Genomic DNA, 19989 nt, shown 5'->3' with positions numbered 1-19989 from the left:
GTACCAATGTTCTAAGAAACATTTTAAGCATTGGTACCTATTTATCCATTGCCACCTCATGTCCCTATTGGCAACAACGAACTACAGCTCTAGGAAACGCCAAATTCGGCGTTGCTCCAAGCTATGCCTTCCCAATTTCCAAGGCATGCCTTAGAGCACTATTTTTTATAGGAAAAGGGTTCCAAACAAATAGGCATTTCCTAGAGCACTATTTTTCTGACATAGCACGGATGTGTCACCGTTTTCTGGAGCAACAACATCAATGCCAAACAAACACTAAATGCTTTATAGACAACGATGCAGAAAGAGGCAATACAACATTCTTGTCACAATAGATTTGGATTGGATTCATCCCGAGAATGATGGAATAATTAAAATCTCACTTTCCTCATGCTGCTGCCTAAGAGAGGCCAAGGGCAACAAAGTAAATCCGCTTCCAAGTCGAGGGCTGATTAAAGAGTCCAAGGTCCATTGTGGCCGAGAGCCTATAGGTCAGGCCTTTGAAGAGAGAGAGAAGATGTCAGAGGCCCCGAGTGCTAACCCAAGGCAGAGACTCCAACGGTCAAGTTAATAAGGGTGTGATGAGAGGTGGACAAGGCCTGAGGTTGGGATGCTCAGACAAGGCCACAATTGAGGCAATGAAGTTCTTAGCAATCCAGAGTCTAGATGCTCACCTTGGGGTCACCCCTATTTATACTTGAGACCGCCTAGAGGTAGGTGGACGCAGACGGCCAGGATGTGTTTCAGCCTTGACGACACGACCATTCGAGGCCACCGTGTGCGGTCACACTATTGGCCCCATGTCGCGCATGGCCTCTGCTCTACGCGACACTCTCATTGGATCTACTCGACACGATGCCTTCTGCTATGCACATTTGTGCCATTGGCCCGAGATATAAGTGCCTACATCATTTGCCCCCTCTCTCGAGGTCGTGGTGAAGGTCTTAGCTAAGGACCTTGACTTTGGTGAGGACCTTGGCCTCAGCTTCATCTTGTCAAGGAGACACTTAGTTTTTGAATGCGGTGGCATCGACTTGGGCTTCGGTTCCCCTTCCGAGGAATGCTGTAAAGGTTCTACCACGTAGAGGTATCGGCCTCGGCTTCTGCAAGTTCGGGCCCCTGCTGGATACGGGTGCAAGATGCACTTGCTCCCCAGTCCTACACATTATTGATATTGTGGTGAATCTATACGGGGCATTAGCCTCAGTTGGTGGTCGTCGAGGGTGACGCTTGGTGGAAGGTGGTCGTGCATTGACCATGCATAGGACGGGTCTTGCTGCTGACAAGTTGTGGACCATATGGGGGATGGATTTCAATGCTAGGTGTAGGTCATGTGCGCTATGGGTCCCCATGCTCATAGGTCAGGACCGTCGCCGAGACGGGCTTCGGATCGAGGCCATGCACAAGGTGGGTCACCACGTCGTGTCTGTACATGAGACGAGTGTCAGGTTGGCTAGGTTACACTACTTATGATTCAGGATCGCTGGGTGTACCAACTGACTCAGCAAGCAGATCTGTCCATTTTTCTTTAAATAGGGGACTTAGTTATGTCCACCTTCACCATTTGCTTCTAAGTTCTCTATCTTTCAGAGACCTCAACCTTCCTTCTTGCTTTCCTTGGAGCTTTCTAGACCTCATCTTCTTAGGTAAAGGACTTCTTCACTACAATGTCTTACTTAGTCTCTGGCCCAGAGTGCTATGAACTCCCAAACCTGAAGCCTATTAGTAGTAGCAGAGGCTACTTGGGTGAGCCTAAGGTCCCTGCTCCGAGGCCCAAGGGAGAGGACTGCCTCTATAGGCACTGAGTGCAGCCAAAGGCGTGATGACTCTCCTAATGAAAGTCTTGGATCTATGAGGCCGAGGGAAGTTGAGGGGTCTTTGGGGTCACTCGAGAAGGGCGAGGAAGTTCCCATGCCTAATCCGAGGCTAGTTGCTGAGTACACGACCCGAGGGGTGACAATGGGACATCTTCCCCATTCGGAGCTGGGTAGTATCCTCGTCATTAAGAAAGTGAAGGCCATGACCAAGAAGTACTACATTCCTTGGAGATATAGACTTAGGGTCCCAGACACCGATGATCGGTTGTCGATACCAGAGGAGGGTGAAATTTGTGTCTACCATCACTACTTAGAGTTCGGCCTTAGGTTTCCTCTCTATCCCCTTAACCATGAGCTGTTTAGGTGGTATGACATCTCAATCGGTCAACTGGCCCCCAACGCCCTTGGGATCATCATCGCAGTGTTGGTGATGGATCGACTTCGAGACATGGAACTAACAGAAAAAATCTTTCGGGCTATGTTTGTGCTAAGGCCACACCCTCACAAGGGGTACGTAGGCAGCCTAAGTAGTGGCACTTGGGTTCGACCTAGATAATAAAATAAAAGTAAAAGTTTCATAATCTAATCCTTTAGGTCCATGCTTGCTAAACAACCCTAGGTTGCTTCCTTAATAGGTGTTGCCCTACCTCAGCCATGTTATTGATAACATGATTTCTCGGATTTCATTCACTCCAGCAATGGCACACGCACATACATACATGGATTTTCCCTTCACATTGTTTCATGCATGTGGTATTCATTTTTCGAGGTTCGATGCTCCTCGGGATGAAAAATAAAAAGGGCAATGTAAGAAAGAAAGAACCAGGTTAAGCCAATGGTACTGGAGATACTGCCAATGCTCTCTGATGAAAATAGTAGAAGTGACATAATTCTTGAGTTACACAGTTGTGCTTAATAAAGGCATTTTTTATGAAATCATCTATTGTTCTCATTTTCCCATTTTGCATTTTGCATAATAAATTCAGCTTCTTTGGCCTGATGTTTTGTTCTGAAAAATGTTTACTCCTGCTAATGATCGGTTTGTAACCCGCCAAGAGTTTGAAGAACTCGAGCAAATGATGGTTGCCTTGGATTCCAAGTTAGATCATTTGTTATCTCAAACTGGGAAAAACCCATGTCACATACTCCCATATAGCGTACCCTTATCCCTGCCGGCCTTCATGACATCTATGTACCTGCTCCCATAGTCATTAGACCACAACCTCAACTAGTATCACCATACCACCAACCACCAATTCATGGATGTCATCTGGTACATTGGTGAGAAAATCTCTTAGCGTATTGATCACACCTTAGATAACTCTGATCCATACATCATCTTCCCAGCTGGCATCACTTGCATTATCCCCTGTTCCGGTCCAAGTAACCCAGCATAGCCAGTCATTCTAGAAGAAGAAAAAGAGGGTACTCACCCAACTACCATGCTCTCATGCTCAGTTGTTGCCTTTTCTTGTTTCTAAGGGATATCTTTGACCATTAAAATGGAAGTCACCCCCAGAACCAAAGTCGTGGAGGTACAATGAAGATGCATTTTGTGCTTATCACTAGGGGCCTGGGCATACAATTGATCATTGTTGGCCATTGAAATTTGCTATTCAAGATATCATCGACAAGGGAATATTCGATCCCACCAAGGAAATTGCAGACATGGCACCGCCAATACCCAAGAAGTTGATCTGTTAGAGGATATCATTAGTTTTATTTCGCTACATTATGACTCTTTTCACTTATTCCATTATGTCTTGCTTTGCCTTGTGGTAGTTTGGAAGTGAATGTGGTCATTGGTTGACTTATATTTTGAATTAATGAAAGTTTTACTTGGCTATTTCATTTTATTACTCTATCGTTTGTGCTTCCAATAAAGCAATAAGTTTCAATAAGGAGGGGACTTTCCAACTTAGGAAAGAGATAAAGTGGCCACTTCCCTCATAAAGATTGCATGAACATTATTTTTTTTTTTTGACTGCAAGCTCAAGATAAGTCTTGAAGACATAACTTGGTGAATAATGATTGTTAATTGAAAGTCCATCTATAGGAATGTCTAAGGAAAGGGAGGTAACCCTATCAATCCAAAATAGTAGTATCCATTCCCAAGCGCATCCACAAGTAAGACCATCATTGTTAGCTCAAACCGGAGCAGTCATAAGGTTGAAGTCATTGCGATGGGGTGTACACTCACTTTGATCTATTTCCTAAGCTAGCATAGAATACAAGCGTTGTATTTACCTAGATGTCCTGATCATTAACAATATCACTAGTTAGCCCGTTGAGATAATTCCATTGGACCATCTTATTTGTAAACCGAGCAAATTCTCAAGATGCTTTTTTCCAAAAGGCTAGAAAAAAAGTATTAAAAAAAAGAGAAAGAGAGAGGGGAAAAGAGAATATAATAAATAAATAAATAAAGAGAGAAAAAGAAAAAAAAGGACAATAAAAAGGAATCGATCTCATTTGAATAATCTCAAAATATTCCCGTCTTAAGGATGTCAAATGACATAATTACCCCTGAGTTAGTAGCATTCAAATTGTGCTCGATATGTAGTTCTTTCCTACTAGTTAAGCCTTTGATAGAGAAATGATGGAAGGCCCTCTTTTGGTCAATTGCCTTATCCCTTTTCATCAAACCCTCTTTATTATTCATTTCACTAGTTATCCCTTTGAGCCTTTTTAGGAACCATTTCTTCAAATACACCCTCCTCTAAGGAGGATGTCATATGTTTAATTGTGTGTGCATCTCAACAAGATTTTTTGAAAGAAAAAAGAAACAAGAAGAAGAAATTTTTGGAGAAAAGTGAAAATGAAAAAAAAAAAAGAAAGGAAGATGAAGCATCAAAAAAGAATTGGGGCAGCCAATTGATACCAAGAGTGAAGAGAGAAGCAAACAAGAAAAACTAGGGCATACGTGATGATCAAACCAATGAGATATTCTTCCATAATGACATCCGTTCTCAGTTTTTATTTTAACCTTACCCATTTACATTTCGTCCTATAATAAAACCCTCATTGATCACCCAGGTGCATTACCTATAGTATTCAAAGACATGAAGAACACTTTGTTTCATTTATGGTTACAAGAGTATTTAATTGAAAAAAAAAATGAGAGCGAGAGCATAATCTTTAGTAAAGCTTGAAATGTAGATTCAAACATCCGATACCCATCATAGTTTAAGTTTCTTTGAGCCTTTTATCCCTTGTTTTAGAACCCTTGCCCTAAGCCCCATTTCGTCTTAGTTAGAAGTCCTCTTTGATCCTTGAGAAATTGGTAACTAGCATTGGACAGACCTAAGTGGGCTAGAAAAAAAAAAAAGAAAAAGAAAAAGATAAAAGGCAAGAGAAAAAAAAAAGAAAAAAGAAAAGAGAAGAAGAGAAAGAGTCAATCCTAGTGATCCTCTAAAAATTAGGGGTAAAATAGTTCAAAGAAAAATCTCTTTATCAAAAGTTGAATACCAAAGAAGGTGAAGTAATTAATCATTTGAAATGTGGCAAGAGCACCAATCAACACAGTTGAGCAAATTCAAAGTCATCCCTCTTTTGAAACTTATGATCAGCTCCCATTTTGAAGAATCATAGTCCCCTTTGTGCAAAATGGAGTAGTTATCTTCTTCTTGAGTTATCATTCTCAATTGATCCAAACTGGGGCAACCCCCCTTCCGATGGGTTTTTCTCGATATGAATCTTTGATCAACAATCATTGCATACCCAGTGTTTATGTTTTTATGTTTTTATGATTTAAAATGTGTTGATCATTCCGTTCCAAGGAGGAAATTGTTACTTTGTCTCTTATCCCAATCTGGCAAGAATTCCCAAGCCTGACTATTTTTGAGTATCCATTATTTTGAATCACATGAATCTGACATTTTTCATATCATTTTTACTAGATTTGGTTTTCTAATCGCACCTCATGTTGCTTATAAGAAAATAAATGCATTGTGTTTTCTTGATTGATCGACCAGTTAAAATTTTCATTTGAAAGTCGTTCATTATTTGAAGAATCCTGTTCTTAGTTAGTTATATCATGCTTTTTAAGATCATCCAACTTCCATATAGTCATATCATCTCCCGCAATATGGCATAGAAACCAATGTTTGATCATTAAATCTATTTTAAAGTCCATTGTGGCATCAAAGTCCCTTGTGGCACTAAAGTCCGTTATGACATTAAAGTCTTTCATGGCACCAAAGTCTCTCGTGGCAAAGTATTGAAGTTTTGTGGATAATTACATAATGGCATCGCATGGCCTTTGCTAATTGCATCACGGCTTATCGTACATCAAATTTGAAAATCATTTGTTAAAATCATTCATTGAAGTTAAATCTGTTTCAAAGTCCCTTATGGCATTAAAGTTCCTTATGGCACCAAAGTCCGTTACGGCATTAAAGTCTTTCATGACACCAAAGTCCATCATGGCAAAATATCGAAGTTTTGTAGATAATTGCATCATGGCATAGCATGACCTTTGCTAATTGCATCGCGGCTTATCTCATATCAAATTTAAAAATCATTTGTTAAAATCATTCATGTGAGTTAAATCTATTTCAAAGTCTGTTGTGGCATCGAAGTCCCTCGTGACACCAAACTCCATTACGACATTAAAGTACTTCATGGCACAAAAGTCCCTTATGACAGAATATCGAAGTTTTGTGGATAATTGCATCCTAGCATAGCATGAATTTTTCTAATTGCATCGCGGCTTATTGCACTTCAAATTTGAAAATCATTTGTTAAAATCATTCATCTAAGTTAAATCTGTTTCAAAGTCCCTCGTGGCACTAAAGTTCGTTATGATATTAAAGTCCTTCATGGCACCAAAGTCCTTTGTGACAGAATATTGAATTTTTGTGGATAATTGCATCATGGCATAGCATGACATTTGATAATTGCATTGCGTCTTATCATGAATTAGATTTGTTAAAGTCATTCATTTGAATTATATCAATGTCAAAATCCATTGCAACATTAAAATCCGTTACGACATAAAAGCCCTTTATTGCATCAAAGCCCCTTGCGACATCTAAAGCCCTTCATGGCACTAAAGTCCCTTGCGACATTAAAGTCTGTTACGACACCAAGGCCCTTCATGGCACTAAGGTCCCTCGTGGCAGAGTATTAATATTTCTCGGCTTAACGCACATAGAAGTTATCTAAATCTCATTTGAATCATACTAGTATCAAAGTCCCTTGCGGCGTCAAAGTCTATTGCGACATCTAAAGCCCCTCATGGCACCAAAGTCCCTCACGGCACTAAAGTCTTTCATGGCATCAAAGCCCCTTATAGCAAAGAGGTTAACATTGTTTCGCATCATTGCATATCATAAATCTTGTTGTTTTCCGTTTTTAGAACATTACTATTTGAGTTGTGGCATAACACATTTTTGCAACATAGTATATCAAAAGAAGAAGAAGAAGAAGAAAAGAGATAATAAGAGGAGAGGAAACTTTGGTAATGAGAATCTTGACGACAGGTCCTTCATTTCTAGGCATATGGCAACATGTCCAACAATCTCATAACCTTAGATGATTTTGTTATTCTATTGAAATTTCCTATCATTCCTTGATGAGCACAAAGAAAACAAATAACTCAAGATATCATATTAATCGTGCATTAATCATGCATTGACATCTGTTACACACTTAAAAGCACAACACTTTGCATTATCATTGGATTTATCGAGTGCTTCATTAAAGTTTTCGAGCGTAGACTTCTCTTACATGAAAGGATGTCTCTCGCCTACCAAAAGAGTAATTACGCTATATCAACCATAGGACCTTTGTCAAGTTTTGAAATGTTTTACTAAGGGTTTTAAAATGCTTTCTAAAGAATATGTGCTTGTGTTGTAATTGCACTTTGCGATAAGCTTAAATATTCTGCTCTTGAATTACTTTCGATGTTGTGCTGTTATTGGGTTCTAGTGCCCTCCTTTATAGCAAATGTACTTTGATTCTACAAGGTTTCTGATACCTAGGAGGGGTCTTTATTCCAAAATGAGTACTTTTCATATTATCATTTGTTTTTATTGTTTTTTTTTACGACAAATGTACCCTGATTCCTAAGGTTCTTGATACTTGGAAATGTCACTTTTCCAAGAACAAAATGGCTTGAACATGATGAAATGATGCTATACGAGAACTCCTTTTCGTCTCAGCCCTCCTTCCTCATTTTGCCCCTCTTTCGAGCCTACTCTTCACAAAAATCTTCGTGTGCTTCTTTTGGTTTTTGTTGTTTCGTAGTTTCCTACCTCACAACAAAGAGGGGCAGTTATTAGTACACGATTTTTGTTCGGTCCACCACTTGAGCCTCCGATTCACCTCAAACACCCGATCAGACCTTTTTGACCTCTCCAAAACACCCAAAAACCTAAAAAACCCAAATTTCACCCCAAAAGCCCTCAGATCCACCGTTAAACCTACCTGATACCTATCTAATGACCCCGATCAACCCTCACTTATACATCAACCATTAGATCAGAACAACCATCATATCCCAGAAACCTCCAAATACCCACCCGTAAAATTTCATCCCAAAACACCTTTTCTTACCCCTCCATCGCACCAAAATTCCATTTTAAGGCTCCAAATTGACCAAATTCCAAGCCCACCCGATCCAGGCCCAACTGACCCAACCTAACCTTGCCGATCACCTCAGGTTACCTAGAAATCATACCCTATGAAATTTCACCAAAAACTGCCTTCATTTGCCCCTTCATCACATAAATATTCTATTTTGAACCTTTAGATTAACCGAATAAACCCTTTTCAGATTTGACTAATCCAAGCCCAATTGGGCCAATTTGACCCCACCAATTAACTCGGAATGTCCAAAAACGCCACCTCATGAACTTTTATTCACAACTACACCTGTTTGCCTTTTCATCTAAAAAGATTTCATTTAAGCCAATCTCACTAGCCCTTACAGAGAACCCGCATCTACGGTCAGAACCATCTCAACCGTCCATTCTTGACCCAAAACCTCAGCCGTCCATACCCTTTGACTCGTTTTGATCAGACTTTTCCAAAATTATCATACTATCCCTCGAATTCCTTAAAAGTACAGAAAGGCCCCTGCCTCTCATATGACTTCAACCGAAGCTTTGTATTCGCCCTAACAGGGAGAGAGACGGTAGGGAGGTGATTTTCACCATCTTCTTCCTTCGAAGAAAGAAAAACCAGCGGCAGTAACCCTTTCAGCTCCCGCGTATCCTCTCCTCTTTCCAGTAGCCTCCTCTCCCATTCACTCCCTCAGTCCCTCTCGCTCATTCTCCCTCTCCAACGAAACAAACCAAGCGCCAGGGGGCCGACGAGACCACTGTCGAGGGGTTTTCTGGAGAAGTCCACTGTTCATCGTCTTCTCCCTCCGAAGGCGAACCAGCGGCGGCCGCCTTGAGTTTCTCCCCGTCGCACTTCTCCATATTCGTTGTTCCCCATCAGACTCGATACAGAGGCGGCGAGTCTCCCTCTAAGCGTCTCCTCTCTCTCCCTTGTTACCGATCTAAAAACTCATCATCGTCACTGCAAGTTCCCGTAGCGACGAAATCCAACCGTTCGTCAGTCGTTTACCAGTTCGAGAAAAAGATCAGAGACGATTACCGTTGCAGTATTCAATCTCAGGCTACATCGACTCTGGTAAATCCTTTCCCTACTGTAGTTTTTTTAATCCATCACCGTAAGACTAGAATTTATTAGTTTGATATTCATAATTTTAGCATAACTAGTGTTTGGGATGGGAAACGACTGGGAGACCCATTGTCACCCTTACTGTTCAGCTTAGTAGTTGATGTTTTGAGTGAGTTGATCTCAAGGGCAGCTGCTAACAATGTGATTAGAGGTGGTGACATGGATTGGGAGGGAGGAAGAGGTGGTGATACATCTATAGTTTGCAAATGACATCATCCTATTTTGTGAAGGGGAAGATGAAGAGCTCCTAAATTTAAAATGATTAGTTCACCAGTTTGAGAAAATTTCCAATCTCAAAGTTAGCTGAGAAGAGAGTTGTGTGGCTGAGTAGACCTAGGGAGGGAAGAGGTGGACAATCTAGCTAGAGTGTTGGGATGCGAGGTGGGCCTGGGACTACCTTTAGGAGATCCAAATGCAAAGAGTTTTTGGTACCTAGTAAATGAAAGATTCACTAAGAGACTTGCAAATTGGAAGAGGAACTACATCTCCTTAAGTGTAAGGATAACTTTAATCAAGTCTACATTGGCCAATTTACCGGTGTACTTCTTGTCCATATTAAAAGTACCAGTGAAAGTGGCAAACCAGATTAGGCCTGTTCATGGGCCAGGTAGCCCGACGGGCTGGCCAAGACTAACCTGATATAAGTCGGGCTTGGACAAGATTTTAGGCCTGTGGCCTTGGGCCTAAAATATTGGGCCCGACTTTTTTTTGGCCTGAGCTTGGGCTTTCTCAAAAAAGCCCAGCCTGAGCCCAAACCCGACTTGATAATGTCTTATATTAATAAAATATATTTTATATAATAAAAAAGCATATATATAATTTGTTTTCTTTATTTTTCTTCCCTTTTTTCAAGTAATAATGAGACTTCATTATTCTTTTAGGTTTTGAGGTCTTTTAGTATAAATAAAACATCTTTTAATTGAATTAAAAAGGATTGGGCTTCAGGCTTTATATGAGGACCGAGCTTGGGCTCAAGGCCTAGGTCCGATGGTTGGACCGGGCTTGGGCTTGGGCTTGGGCCTAAACATATTCTGTTAATGTAGAGGTAAAGCTCGGCCCGACCCGTGAACAGGTCTAAACTAGATGGAGAAGATCATGAGGGACTTTCTGTGAGAATTGGGGGATACAAGGATCACCTAGTGAAGTGGGTAGGGTTGAAGGAGGAGTAGGGTTGGGAATATTAGATCAAGGAATATAGCTTTGTTGGGGAAATAGCTATGGAGACTGAACCATAAAAAAATGGCTATGGAGACAATTGATGGACAGTGATTTAAAAGGCACGCCTGAGGCGCGCCTAGACGCACAGGCGAGGCGCATTTTGGGGTATGCCTAGCATAGACTTGTTTGGGCTTGCCTCAAGGGGCATGGTACAAAGGCGACTCATAGAATCAAGAATGCACATTAGCTACTTGAAGCAATGCAATTAAGGGAAAAAAGAGATTGTGGGTTTTATATGTGTGAAAATGCTTTATATGTTTGCCTTTTCTTTTAAATTTACATTTGAATACACTTTACATGTTATGTTTATGTATTTTAATTTTAGATGATAGACTTTTTAAATAATTTATTTTAAAATTAAAGTTTATACTTTTTATTAACATTATGTTTAATGTTTTCTTTGATTTTTTTGCATTTTTTTTAAATTTCTTACCATTTTTTAGCCTTTTTTTTGGAAATTTATGCCTTTTTTAAAAAGGCGCGTCTCGCCTTACGCCTTAGGCGCAAATTGGCCCTTGCGCTTTTTTTGCTCCTTGCACTTTTAAAACACTGCTGATAGAACATGATAGACTATGGTATAGACAATGATTTAAAAGGCACGCCTAGGCTAATAGGCGCAACCCATTTTGCGCCTTAGCCCAGGCGTGCGCCTTTTGAAAATTTGCTGATTTTTCCTTTTGTTTTTTTGAGTTTAGCAGTTGGGCCAAGGGTTCTGCCCCCGGACTCTGTGCCATACCCCTCGAGGCCAGCCCAAACAAGTCCATGTTAGGGTCTTAAATTCTTACTTTTCACACAAAAAATAATAATTTTATAGTTTTAATTGCTTTTAAGAAGATATTTTATTGGGATGAATGAATGGACAACATTACCAAATAGGGGATTTTTGAACTAAGAATTTAAGACCCTAACATGGACTTGTTTGGGCTTGCCTCGAGGGGCGAGGCACAAAGGCGGCTTGTAGAATTACGAATGTAATATGTCACATTAGCTACTTGATGCAATTGAGAAAAAAAAAAAGAGATTGTGGGTTTTATATGCTTGAAAATGTTTTGTATGTATTATTTCATTTTTAAATTCTCATTTGAATATGCTTTGCATATTACATTTATGTATTTCAATTTTAGATAATAGGTTTTTTAAAACATTTATTTTAAAACTTAAGTTTATATTTTTATTAATATTATGTTTTACATTTTTTTTATTTTTAGATTTTTCTAAAATGTGCGCCTTGCCTCAAAAAGGCGCGCGCCTTACCTTGCGCCTTGCACCTTTTTTTGCGCCTCGCGCTTTTAAAACATTGGGTATAGAGTCACTATGAGTATACATGGTTTAGCAGACAATGGTTGGGATGTGGATCTTGACCGTATGGCTTCTCGTTGCTCCCCTTGGAAAGCTATTCCTTGTATTTTGCCCTACATGCTTTATTTATTTATTTATTTTTTTCAAATATGATGTCTGTTCTGGTAACAAATTGTTGTTTTGGAAGATATTTGGGTTGGTGGGAGTTCCCTTAGAGATAGGTTTCCCCATATCTGTTCTATTTCAAAAAATAGAAGAAAAGTGATTTCTTCGGTCTTTACAAATAACTCATGGGATATAGGTCTAAGGAGAGGGTTAAGGGAGTAAAAAATGGGGCTGGTTGATGAACTTATTACACTCTTAGGGACGATTTACTTGGATCAGTCTTGCTTGGATAGTAGAATTTGGAAACCTTCTCCGTTTGGTTATTTCACCTGCTCTCCCTTCTTTGATGTTCTCATTCAGTCCTCTAATAGTGTCAGGAACTTTCCAGCAAAGGAGGTTTCGTGTAGTCCTATACCTCCAAAGATTAGGGCTTTTTTATGGGAAGTTGTACTCCAAAAAATCAACACCTTGGATTTGCTGCAAAGAAAAAGGCCAAACATTTGCCTTTCACCCCACGTTTGTCGTATCTACTTGGGTTTTGGTGAGTCAACCATACATCTTAATCTCCTGTCCATTTGTGCTCTTTATTTGGTTTGGGTTCTCTTCTCTCTTTGTTTGCAAGTGGACACCTCCCTCGAATGTGGTGGGCCTCTTTGACCCACATTTCTTCAGGCAATCAAATAAGCGCAGAACGGTAATGTGGAGAGCTACAAGAGCGGCTATACTTAGGTCAATTTGGGAGGAAAGAAACAATAGATTTTTTAAGAATGAGTATAGCTCCAAGGGGGACATTGTAGAAAGTATAATGATTAGCGTGATTCACTGGCTGAAAACAACGGATCTGTTTACAAATGTCTTAGTTGATGATATCTACAGAAAATGGAGTGCTATGGCATGTACTTCTCTATTTTAAACAATGAATTTGTTGATGATATCTACAGGAAATGGTGGCAGGTACTTCTCCGTTCAAGCTGGTAGTACTGGAAGTTTGGATTCCACCAACACAACAAAGGGCGAAGCTGAATTTTGATGGAAGCTCTTACGTAATCCACGTCCATTAGGTATAGGGGGTGTATTCAGAGATGGAGAAGGCAGAATAATTACTATGTACTCAGGTCCAATAGGAGTGGGAGATTCTTTGAGAGCAGAGGTCATGGCTTTGCTTCAAGGGGTAAGATTTGCAAAACAGTTAGGACTCCATCAAATTGAAATAGAAAGGCATGGTTTCAAATGTCGCTAATGTCACCCGACGTATGTCGATGTCGAGGCTCACCGACATGAAATGGATGGTAATATAAAAATTACATTATTTTGGTTGACATTTCCTATATTTCGGAAATGTCGACCAAATCGGTCCAAATAACCAAAAAAAATACAGTTTTTCCTATTATGTTGATAGGATGTCGACTAATGTCGACTAATGTACATTAATAATATAATATATTAGTATATTATATTAATATAATACAGTATATTAATATAAATTATTCCATTAATAATTTCAATTTAATATTTCAAATAAAATATTTATAAAAAAGAATTAACAAAATATAAAAACAAAAGAATAAATTAATTACTTTATAATATAAAACATAAAATACTTTTCAAGTAATAAAATATTAACTAGTTAGTATTTTTAAAATATTTATTAAAATCAGAAAATGTTTATTAAATTTTTTAATAAATCATATTATACATTTGATATAAAAAATCAGAATAAATTTAATAAATTTTATACTAAATCATAATTTATTATTAAAAATCATAATAAATTCATTAAGTTTTATAAGATATCATAAGATATCAGAATTTAACAAAAAGGAGAATCAGTTTATTAAATTTATAATAAAACATAATGTATTATAACTTTAGTATTTGAAAAATCAGAATAAATGTATTTCTACTTACTACTGTGAAATTAATATATTAGAATTTATAATAAATCAGAATTAAAAATAAGAAAAGAAAATGTAGATAACCTTGTAAAAACATCAAAATGCATAATAAATCAGTAAATCGTCATTTACTAATTTGTTATTAATCTTAGTTTCTTAGCTTTATATGATGGTTGGGAATAAGATAATAGTCTATAAATATGTATTAATGCTTCTTATATCATTTTACAAAATATCTTTGCATATTTCCACAATGTCTCTAATTTTTACAATATTTCCCCTCGACATTTCCGACATATGTCCTATATTTTGGTAAGCGACATTTCCATCAACATCAACATTTTAAACCATGACAGAAGGGAATCTGTAATTGAATGGATGCAATCAGTTGTTTGGGAGCCTGGATACATAGACAGCTCATAAGGGAAATATACAATGTAACAAGGGAGGTGGATTCTTGCTTTAAGTTGTTAAAAAGATCAGCTAATGGGCTAGCAGATACTTTAACAAAACAAGGGGCAGTTAGGGAGAACATGTTTTGGGCAACTTTGAAATTCATCTTGTATTGGTTGAACACCCTATGCTAGGGGTTTATGTCTCTTTTTTAAAAAGATCTCATTAATGAAGTTACCATTTCCAATAAAAAAATAAAAATAATTTAGAAGATGTAAACAACCGTTAATTTGATCCATTACAACAAAAAAAGCAATAAAAAATAAAATAAATCCATTAGGAAAAGAAATGAGAAAATAACAAACTTGGGATGTTAGACTTAGATTAATAAGAAAAAGAACCCACTTGATTTATTAAAGAGTAGGGGTGATCATGAGCTGGATTGAGCCCAACACCAATTATAAGGGCTTTAAGATAGGTTTAATGAGTAATGACTTTGGGCCCATGAAATCAAATAATAAAAGTTTAATTATTAATTTTTTTTAAATTTAATAACATATAAATAGAATCCATACAAAAAAAATTACACAACCCAAAGTTAAATTGGGCTTGGCTAATCTTTAGGCCTATGGCACAAAACGTAAGGCATGGACCTCATTTAATTGTTAGGCTTTGGCTTGGGTTACCAATCCTTTCGTAGATGAAGACAAGGCCTTCCTTCCCATTCTGTAGCAATGTGGGATTTGAAACAACACTAAATAGTTAGTGCAGCAATTGAGTATTTTCCCAAGTCCCACATTGCTTAGGGAATGAGAATGAAGGCTTTGCCTTCATCTATACAAGGCTTTCCTCAGGAGGACAATTCTCATATTGAATTGACTCAAAGTGTTGACATATGTGTTTCAATTCATAAATATTTACTTATATGTAAAAATAAAACTTAAAACTTTTATATTTTATATAAAATAATATACTTGTGTATATATAGCATAAAACATAATATGTTATATTATAATACATATATGTATATTATATTATATTACGGGTTGGGCTGGGTCCAGGATACCATGAAACATGTTTTTGTTCTTGTGGTGGTAGATGGTAGCATAGTTGTCAAGGTGATGCCTAGGCAACAAGGCGCCCTTTGAGGCTCGCCTCACCTAATCGCCAAACAGTTTTGTACTATGTATTATAAAATACTTTTTTATTCTTTATTTTTTGACATTATAATTATAAAATATGCACTATTAAACTAAAATATTCATTTTATGTGTTTATATACTAATTTCTTTTTATTATTTTCTTATTTGTTAGGGTTTAATCAATATTAAAATTGCTAAATGCTGTATTGAACCCTCAAAGACTTTTTAAACTGAACCAATAAGTAAGGAAGAACTTAAAATTTTGTCTAATCAACACATTTTCTAATCAGCATATTTTCTTTTCTTATTTTCCTATAACAAAAATAAGGGTTCAGCCCCTATATTTTTTGAAATTTCTTTTCCTTCTTTTTCTTCTAATGAATATGTTGATTTTCTATACTTTAGCATGAACTCTATACTTTTCTCATGAAAATTATGTATAATTCTTAAGGAAATATGGTTATGGTACCTAGGGAACTACCCTAGGACCTATGTTTTCTACATTAAAAATCCATCGCCTAGGTGGGCGCCTAGGCGACCAGGCGCCCCTTGTCACCTAGCCTCGCCTTGGCGCCTTGAAAACTATGGATGGTAGTTGTTCAACTTTTTTGTTAGAGACAACCCAGGATAAGAGAGTAAAAATAAATATTGTCATGGATGTTTTCAGCCCTCTTAAAGGTATTAATACCACAAGTGTTTGTTTATGTGGAATTTGAGTATTTCTTATCATTTGTTTATATTTTCATACCACAATTGAGAGGTTAACTTTTATTTGGTATCTTTGAATTTGAGTTTTTTTTTCATATTTTATATAGAATAGGCTAATGTAAAATTTTGTATTTTTGTACATTCCTTTAGATTTTTGCTAATTTGTGCATTTCTTTCATTTTTCTTAATTTCCTGTATTTTCCTGCAAATTTTCTGCATTTCTTGCAATTTTCTGTATATCCCTCAAATTTCCTGCATTTCCTGCAAAATTCCTGCAATTTCCTGTAACTTTCTTGCATTGCTTTTTGCAATTTTCTGTATTTTTGGGTACAAGGGTTTGGTCAGCCCATATCTGCCATGTGGCAGTCATAAGAAGGACAAAAAAAATTGTCTTAAAATGGATTTTTGGTTATGTAGGTTTACCCAACCCATATGGCACGTAGTAGTCACAAGAACAGATAAAATCTCGTCTTCTCTTAAAATAGATAAGCAATTAATATGGGTTCTTTGTTTTGTGGATTTATTGATGTACTCCAGAGGGGGTGACATCTTGTCACCTAGTTATGTTGTAATGTTTTTTTCCCTTCTAACAATAAATTTTCGTTTTTATTTATCTTCAAAGAAAAAGTATGGGTCACTCACTAGTGGGTGTAGGTCTAATTGGGATGGTTGGCACTTGGCACTCAACCCACATCCAACTGAACCCATCCATTTACCTCCCCTCCCTTCCTCTCTTTCGTTTACTTTCTAAACCTGTCTTAAAGCTTCGGTCAAGGTTTTAACAGAACTTAAATATTTTTAATAGTATTCATTCCGTTGTATAACATTGACGGTGATATTCTCATTCCTTTCTTCATCCTTTGACATTCAGGTTTTCAGATGAATCAATTTTTCAGTCCATAAACCACTGAAACTCCTACCAAACGCTCCTACTATTCAATGCAGCGAGCCTGGAGAATCTCAGAGGTCAAAGCGGAGCTGCTGCTTCTGTATAGATGTTCCCTCACAAATCCCAAATCCCTAATCAATCCCCTCTACAGGATTCCATGGACTCTGAACAACATATTTGTTAGGGAATTCTCCGTTCAGAAACCTTATTCCTGCAATGAGAAAATTTCCAGGCTAATTGCTTTATTTGAAAATAAGCCTCATTCGTTAGGCAATAATACAATTACTTTATTATCAGAGAAGCCCGGTTCATCAGGCAAAATTGACTATAGAGAAATTCTACGGAAGAGGGTGTCAAAATTAGCGGTCAAGTTGGTAGCAGCGGATGCCGAAGAAGACCCGAAGAGCATCTCTGAGAATTTAGAGGCAAATGAAGCCGTTTCATTATTTCGGAGTTATTCTGATGGAGATGCATTTGTTGAGCTGTTGAGGCAGTTGAGTTCATTGCCTCGGTTGGCACTAGAGGTACTCTTCTTGCCAGATTTTGTTTTTATAGGCTCTGAAGGCATTCAAAAGAACTATTGTGTATAAAATATTTTGTTTTCCTTCAACCGGGTTGTTCTATGTTTTCATTTCTCATTTTCTATCTGCGTATATTGGGTGAAACAAAGAAAGAACAAACTGAGTAAACTTTTATGAGTAAGATGGAACTTGTCAAACAAACAAAAAAAGAACAATTTCTTGGTCTGTTTATCGTTTACATTTGTTACATTTTCTTCTAATTTTCTGCAGGTATTTAATTGGAGGAGGAAACAGGTTGATAATGGCATTCCAATGGTACTGAAGGAATATGTAAAGGGTATAACCATTGCTGGTAGAGCTATGAATGTTGATCTTGCCTTGGAATTATTTAATGATGCTGCTAATAGGGGAATTAAATCAACTTGTACTTATAATGCATTGATGGGTGCTTATATGTACAACGGATTTGCTGAAAAGGCTCAGGTGGTGTTCCGAGACTTAAAGAGAGAACAAAACTGTAGCCCTAGTGTTGTAACATATAACATGCTTATTTCAATTTTTGGTAGACAGATGATGGTAGATCACATGGAGACAGCATTCAGTGAGATAAATCAGTTGGACCTCTCCCCTAATGTAAGTACATACAATCATTTAATTGCTGGATATGTTACAGCTTGGATGTGGGACAAAATGGAGAAAACTTTCAGGATTATGAAGGCAAGCAATGTCAAGCCTGATAGTAATACTTACATGCTAATGCTTAGAGGGTATGCACATTCTGGTAATTTGGAGAAGATGGAGAGTATTTATGCATTGGTGAAGGACCATGTCAATAAGAAGGAAGTACCATTGATTAGAGCAATGATAATTGCTTACTGCAAGAGTTCTGATAAGGATAGAGTTAGAAAGATTGAGGAACTAATGAAGCTTATTCAAGAAGAACAATATAGACCTTGGTTGAATGCAATGTTAATTAAGGTTTATGCGCAAGAGAACTTGGTGGAAGGGATGGACAATTACATACACCAGGCTTTCGAGCACAACACTTCAGTTACAACAGTAAAAATTATGCGTGCAATCATCGCAAATTATTTCAAATGCAATGCAGCTGACAAACTTGAAAATTTTATAAGACGGGCAGAATCTGCTGGGTGGAGAATATGTCGGTCCTTGTACCATTCTAAGATGGTCATGTATTCTTCACTGAATCGTTTTGAAGAAATGGAAAATGTCTTAGAAGAGATGGGCAGGTTTAACCTTGATCCTTCGAAGAAAACATTCTTGATAATGTACAAGGGTTACATGCAAAGTGGGCACAGAACTAAAGTAGCACGTATACTAGGCATGATGTGCAAACATGGATTTGAAATTCCATTGGATCCCATTTCTTCACATTTCAAAGCAGTGGAGTAAAGTATACTCAGAAAACCCTTAATGGAATCTCTTTTTAATGAAAATTTGCATTGGTGTTGGGGTTTTGTCTTTATGTAATGTTTGGGGTAATTCTCCTCACTGATCGTAATCCTTTCTTTCTTTAATTAATTTTCTTATTATCAAAAAATAAATAAAATAAACAGAACATTAACAAGTACATTGCTGATGATTTAGGACATTTGACTAGGCAATTTTGGTTTTTAAATGAAAGCCATGTAAGTCTCTGAATGATCTCATGCATTCCTTCAAATAATACTTTCAAGGTTCAATACATGTACATTTTTTGTCATTTTTTTCCTGATGCTTAGCATGGTTATGCTAAGCAATATCTTCTTTGTGAATAAAGGTAATCATTCAAGCAGCAAATTCTCCATAATGCCAGGTGTATTAGAGACATATGGGAAATGAAAAATTATATATGCATTTTTTATCCATGACAAATAGATTGTATTCATTACAGAAAAAACTCCATACTGCAGTTAGTTTAAAAGGTTTGTTTTGAACCTCAATTCTCCAGTGGTCCTACATGAGTTTCTTGGCCCAATTGTAATATTACTTCTGTTCAGCCCACTTGTATTAACCCCTTTTAATTTTTCTTTTCCAGCTTTAACCCTTTTAATTTTTAAAGCTTCTATTTGTTACCCCTCTCGACTGACCATCTCCTCCTTCAACCCTAGTTTCACCTTCCAGCTTCTTCCTTTTTGCTATAACATCTTCTACCGCATCAAACAGTGTAAAGGTGGGATCACACGTTGCCACCACCATGCACAATTCAAAATTTCTCCCACATAAAACAAATCAATTGGAGAAGGGATGGATTTCACATGCTCTGACTCAATTAGGATTTGTGTGAATTGAACCTGCTCCCATAGTCTG

General features: G+C 37.5%; 1 protein-coding gene across 5 annotated transcripts; it reads left to right on the top strand.

Annotated features, from left to right (window-relative positions):
- The first annotated feature begins 8910 nt into the window (after positions 1-8910).
- Positions 8911-19402, top strand: LOC148852600 (Tetratricopeptide repeat (TPR)-like superfamily protein). Of its 5 annotated transcripts, XM_088947085.1 has the most exons (5): positions 8940-9458; positions 13073-13302; positions 17141-17682; positions 17950-18162; positions 18250-19402. In XM_088947085.1, the coding sequence occupies exons 3-5, from the start codon at positions 17209-17211 to the stop codon at positions 19090-19092; spliced, it is 1530 nt and encodes a 509-aa protein (XP_088803211.1). In that variant the 5' UTR covers positions 8940-9458; positions 13073-13302; positions 17141-17208; the 3' UTR covers positions 19093-19402. The 5 variants fall into 5 exon arrangements, with proteins under 5 accessions (XP_088803209.1, XP_088803208.1, XP_088803210.1 ...); XM_088947082.1 differs by having other exon boundaries at positions 8935-9458; positions 17950-19402; XM_088947084.1 differs by having other exon boundaries at positions 8937-9458; positions 13086-13302; positions 17950-19402.
- The last annotated feature ends 587 nt before the right edge of the window (positions 19403-19989 follow it).

This window comes from Nelumbo lutea, chromosome 5 (genome assembly GCF_056320005.1).
Source record: "Nelumbo lutea isolate HS-2025 chromosome 5, American lotus-T2T, whole genome shotgun sequence".
Lineage (NCBI taxonomy): Eukaryota > Viridiplantae > Streptophyta > Magnoliopsida > Proteales > Nelumbonaceae > Nelumbo > Nelumbo lutea.
The sequence above is the reverse complement of the archived record's forward strand: the minus strand, read 5'-3'. Positions and strand labels throughout refer to the sequence as shown.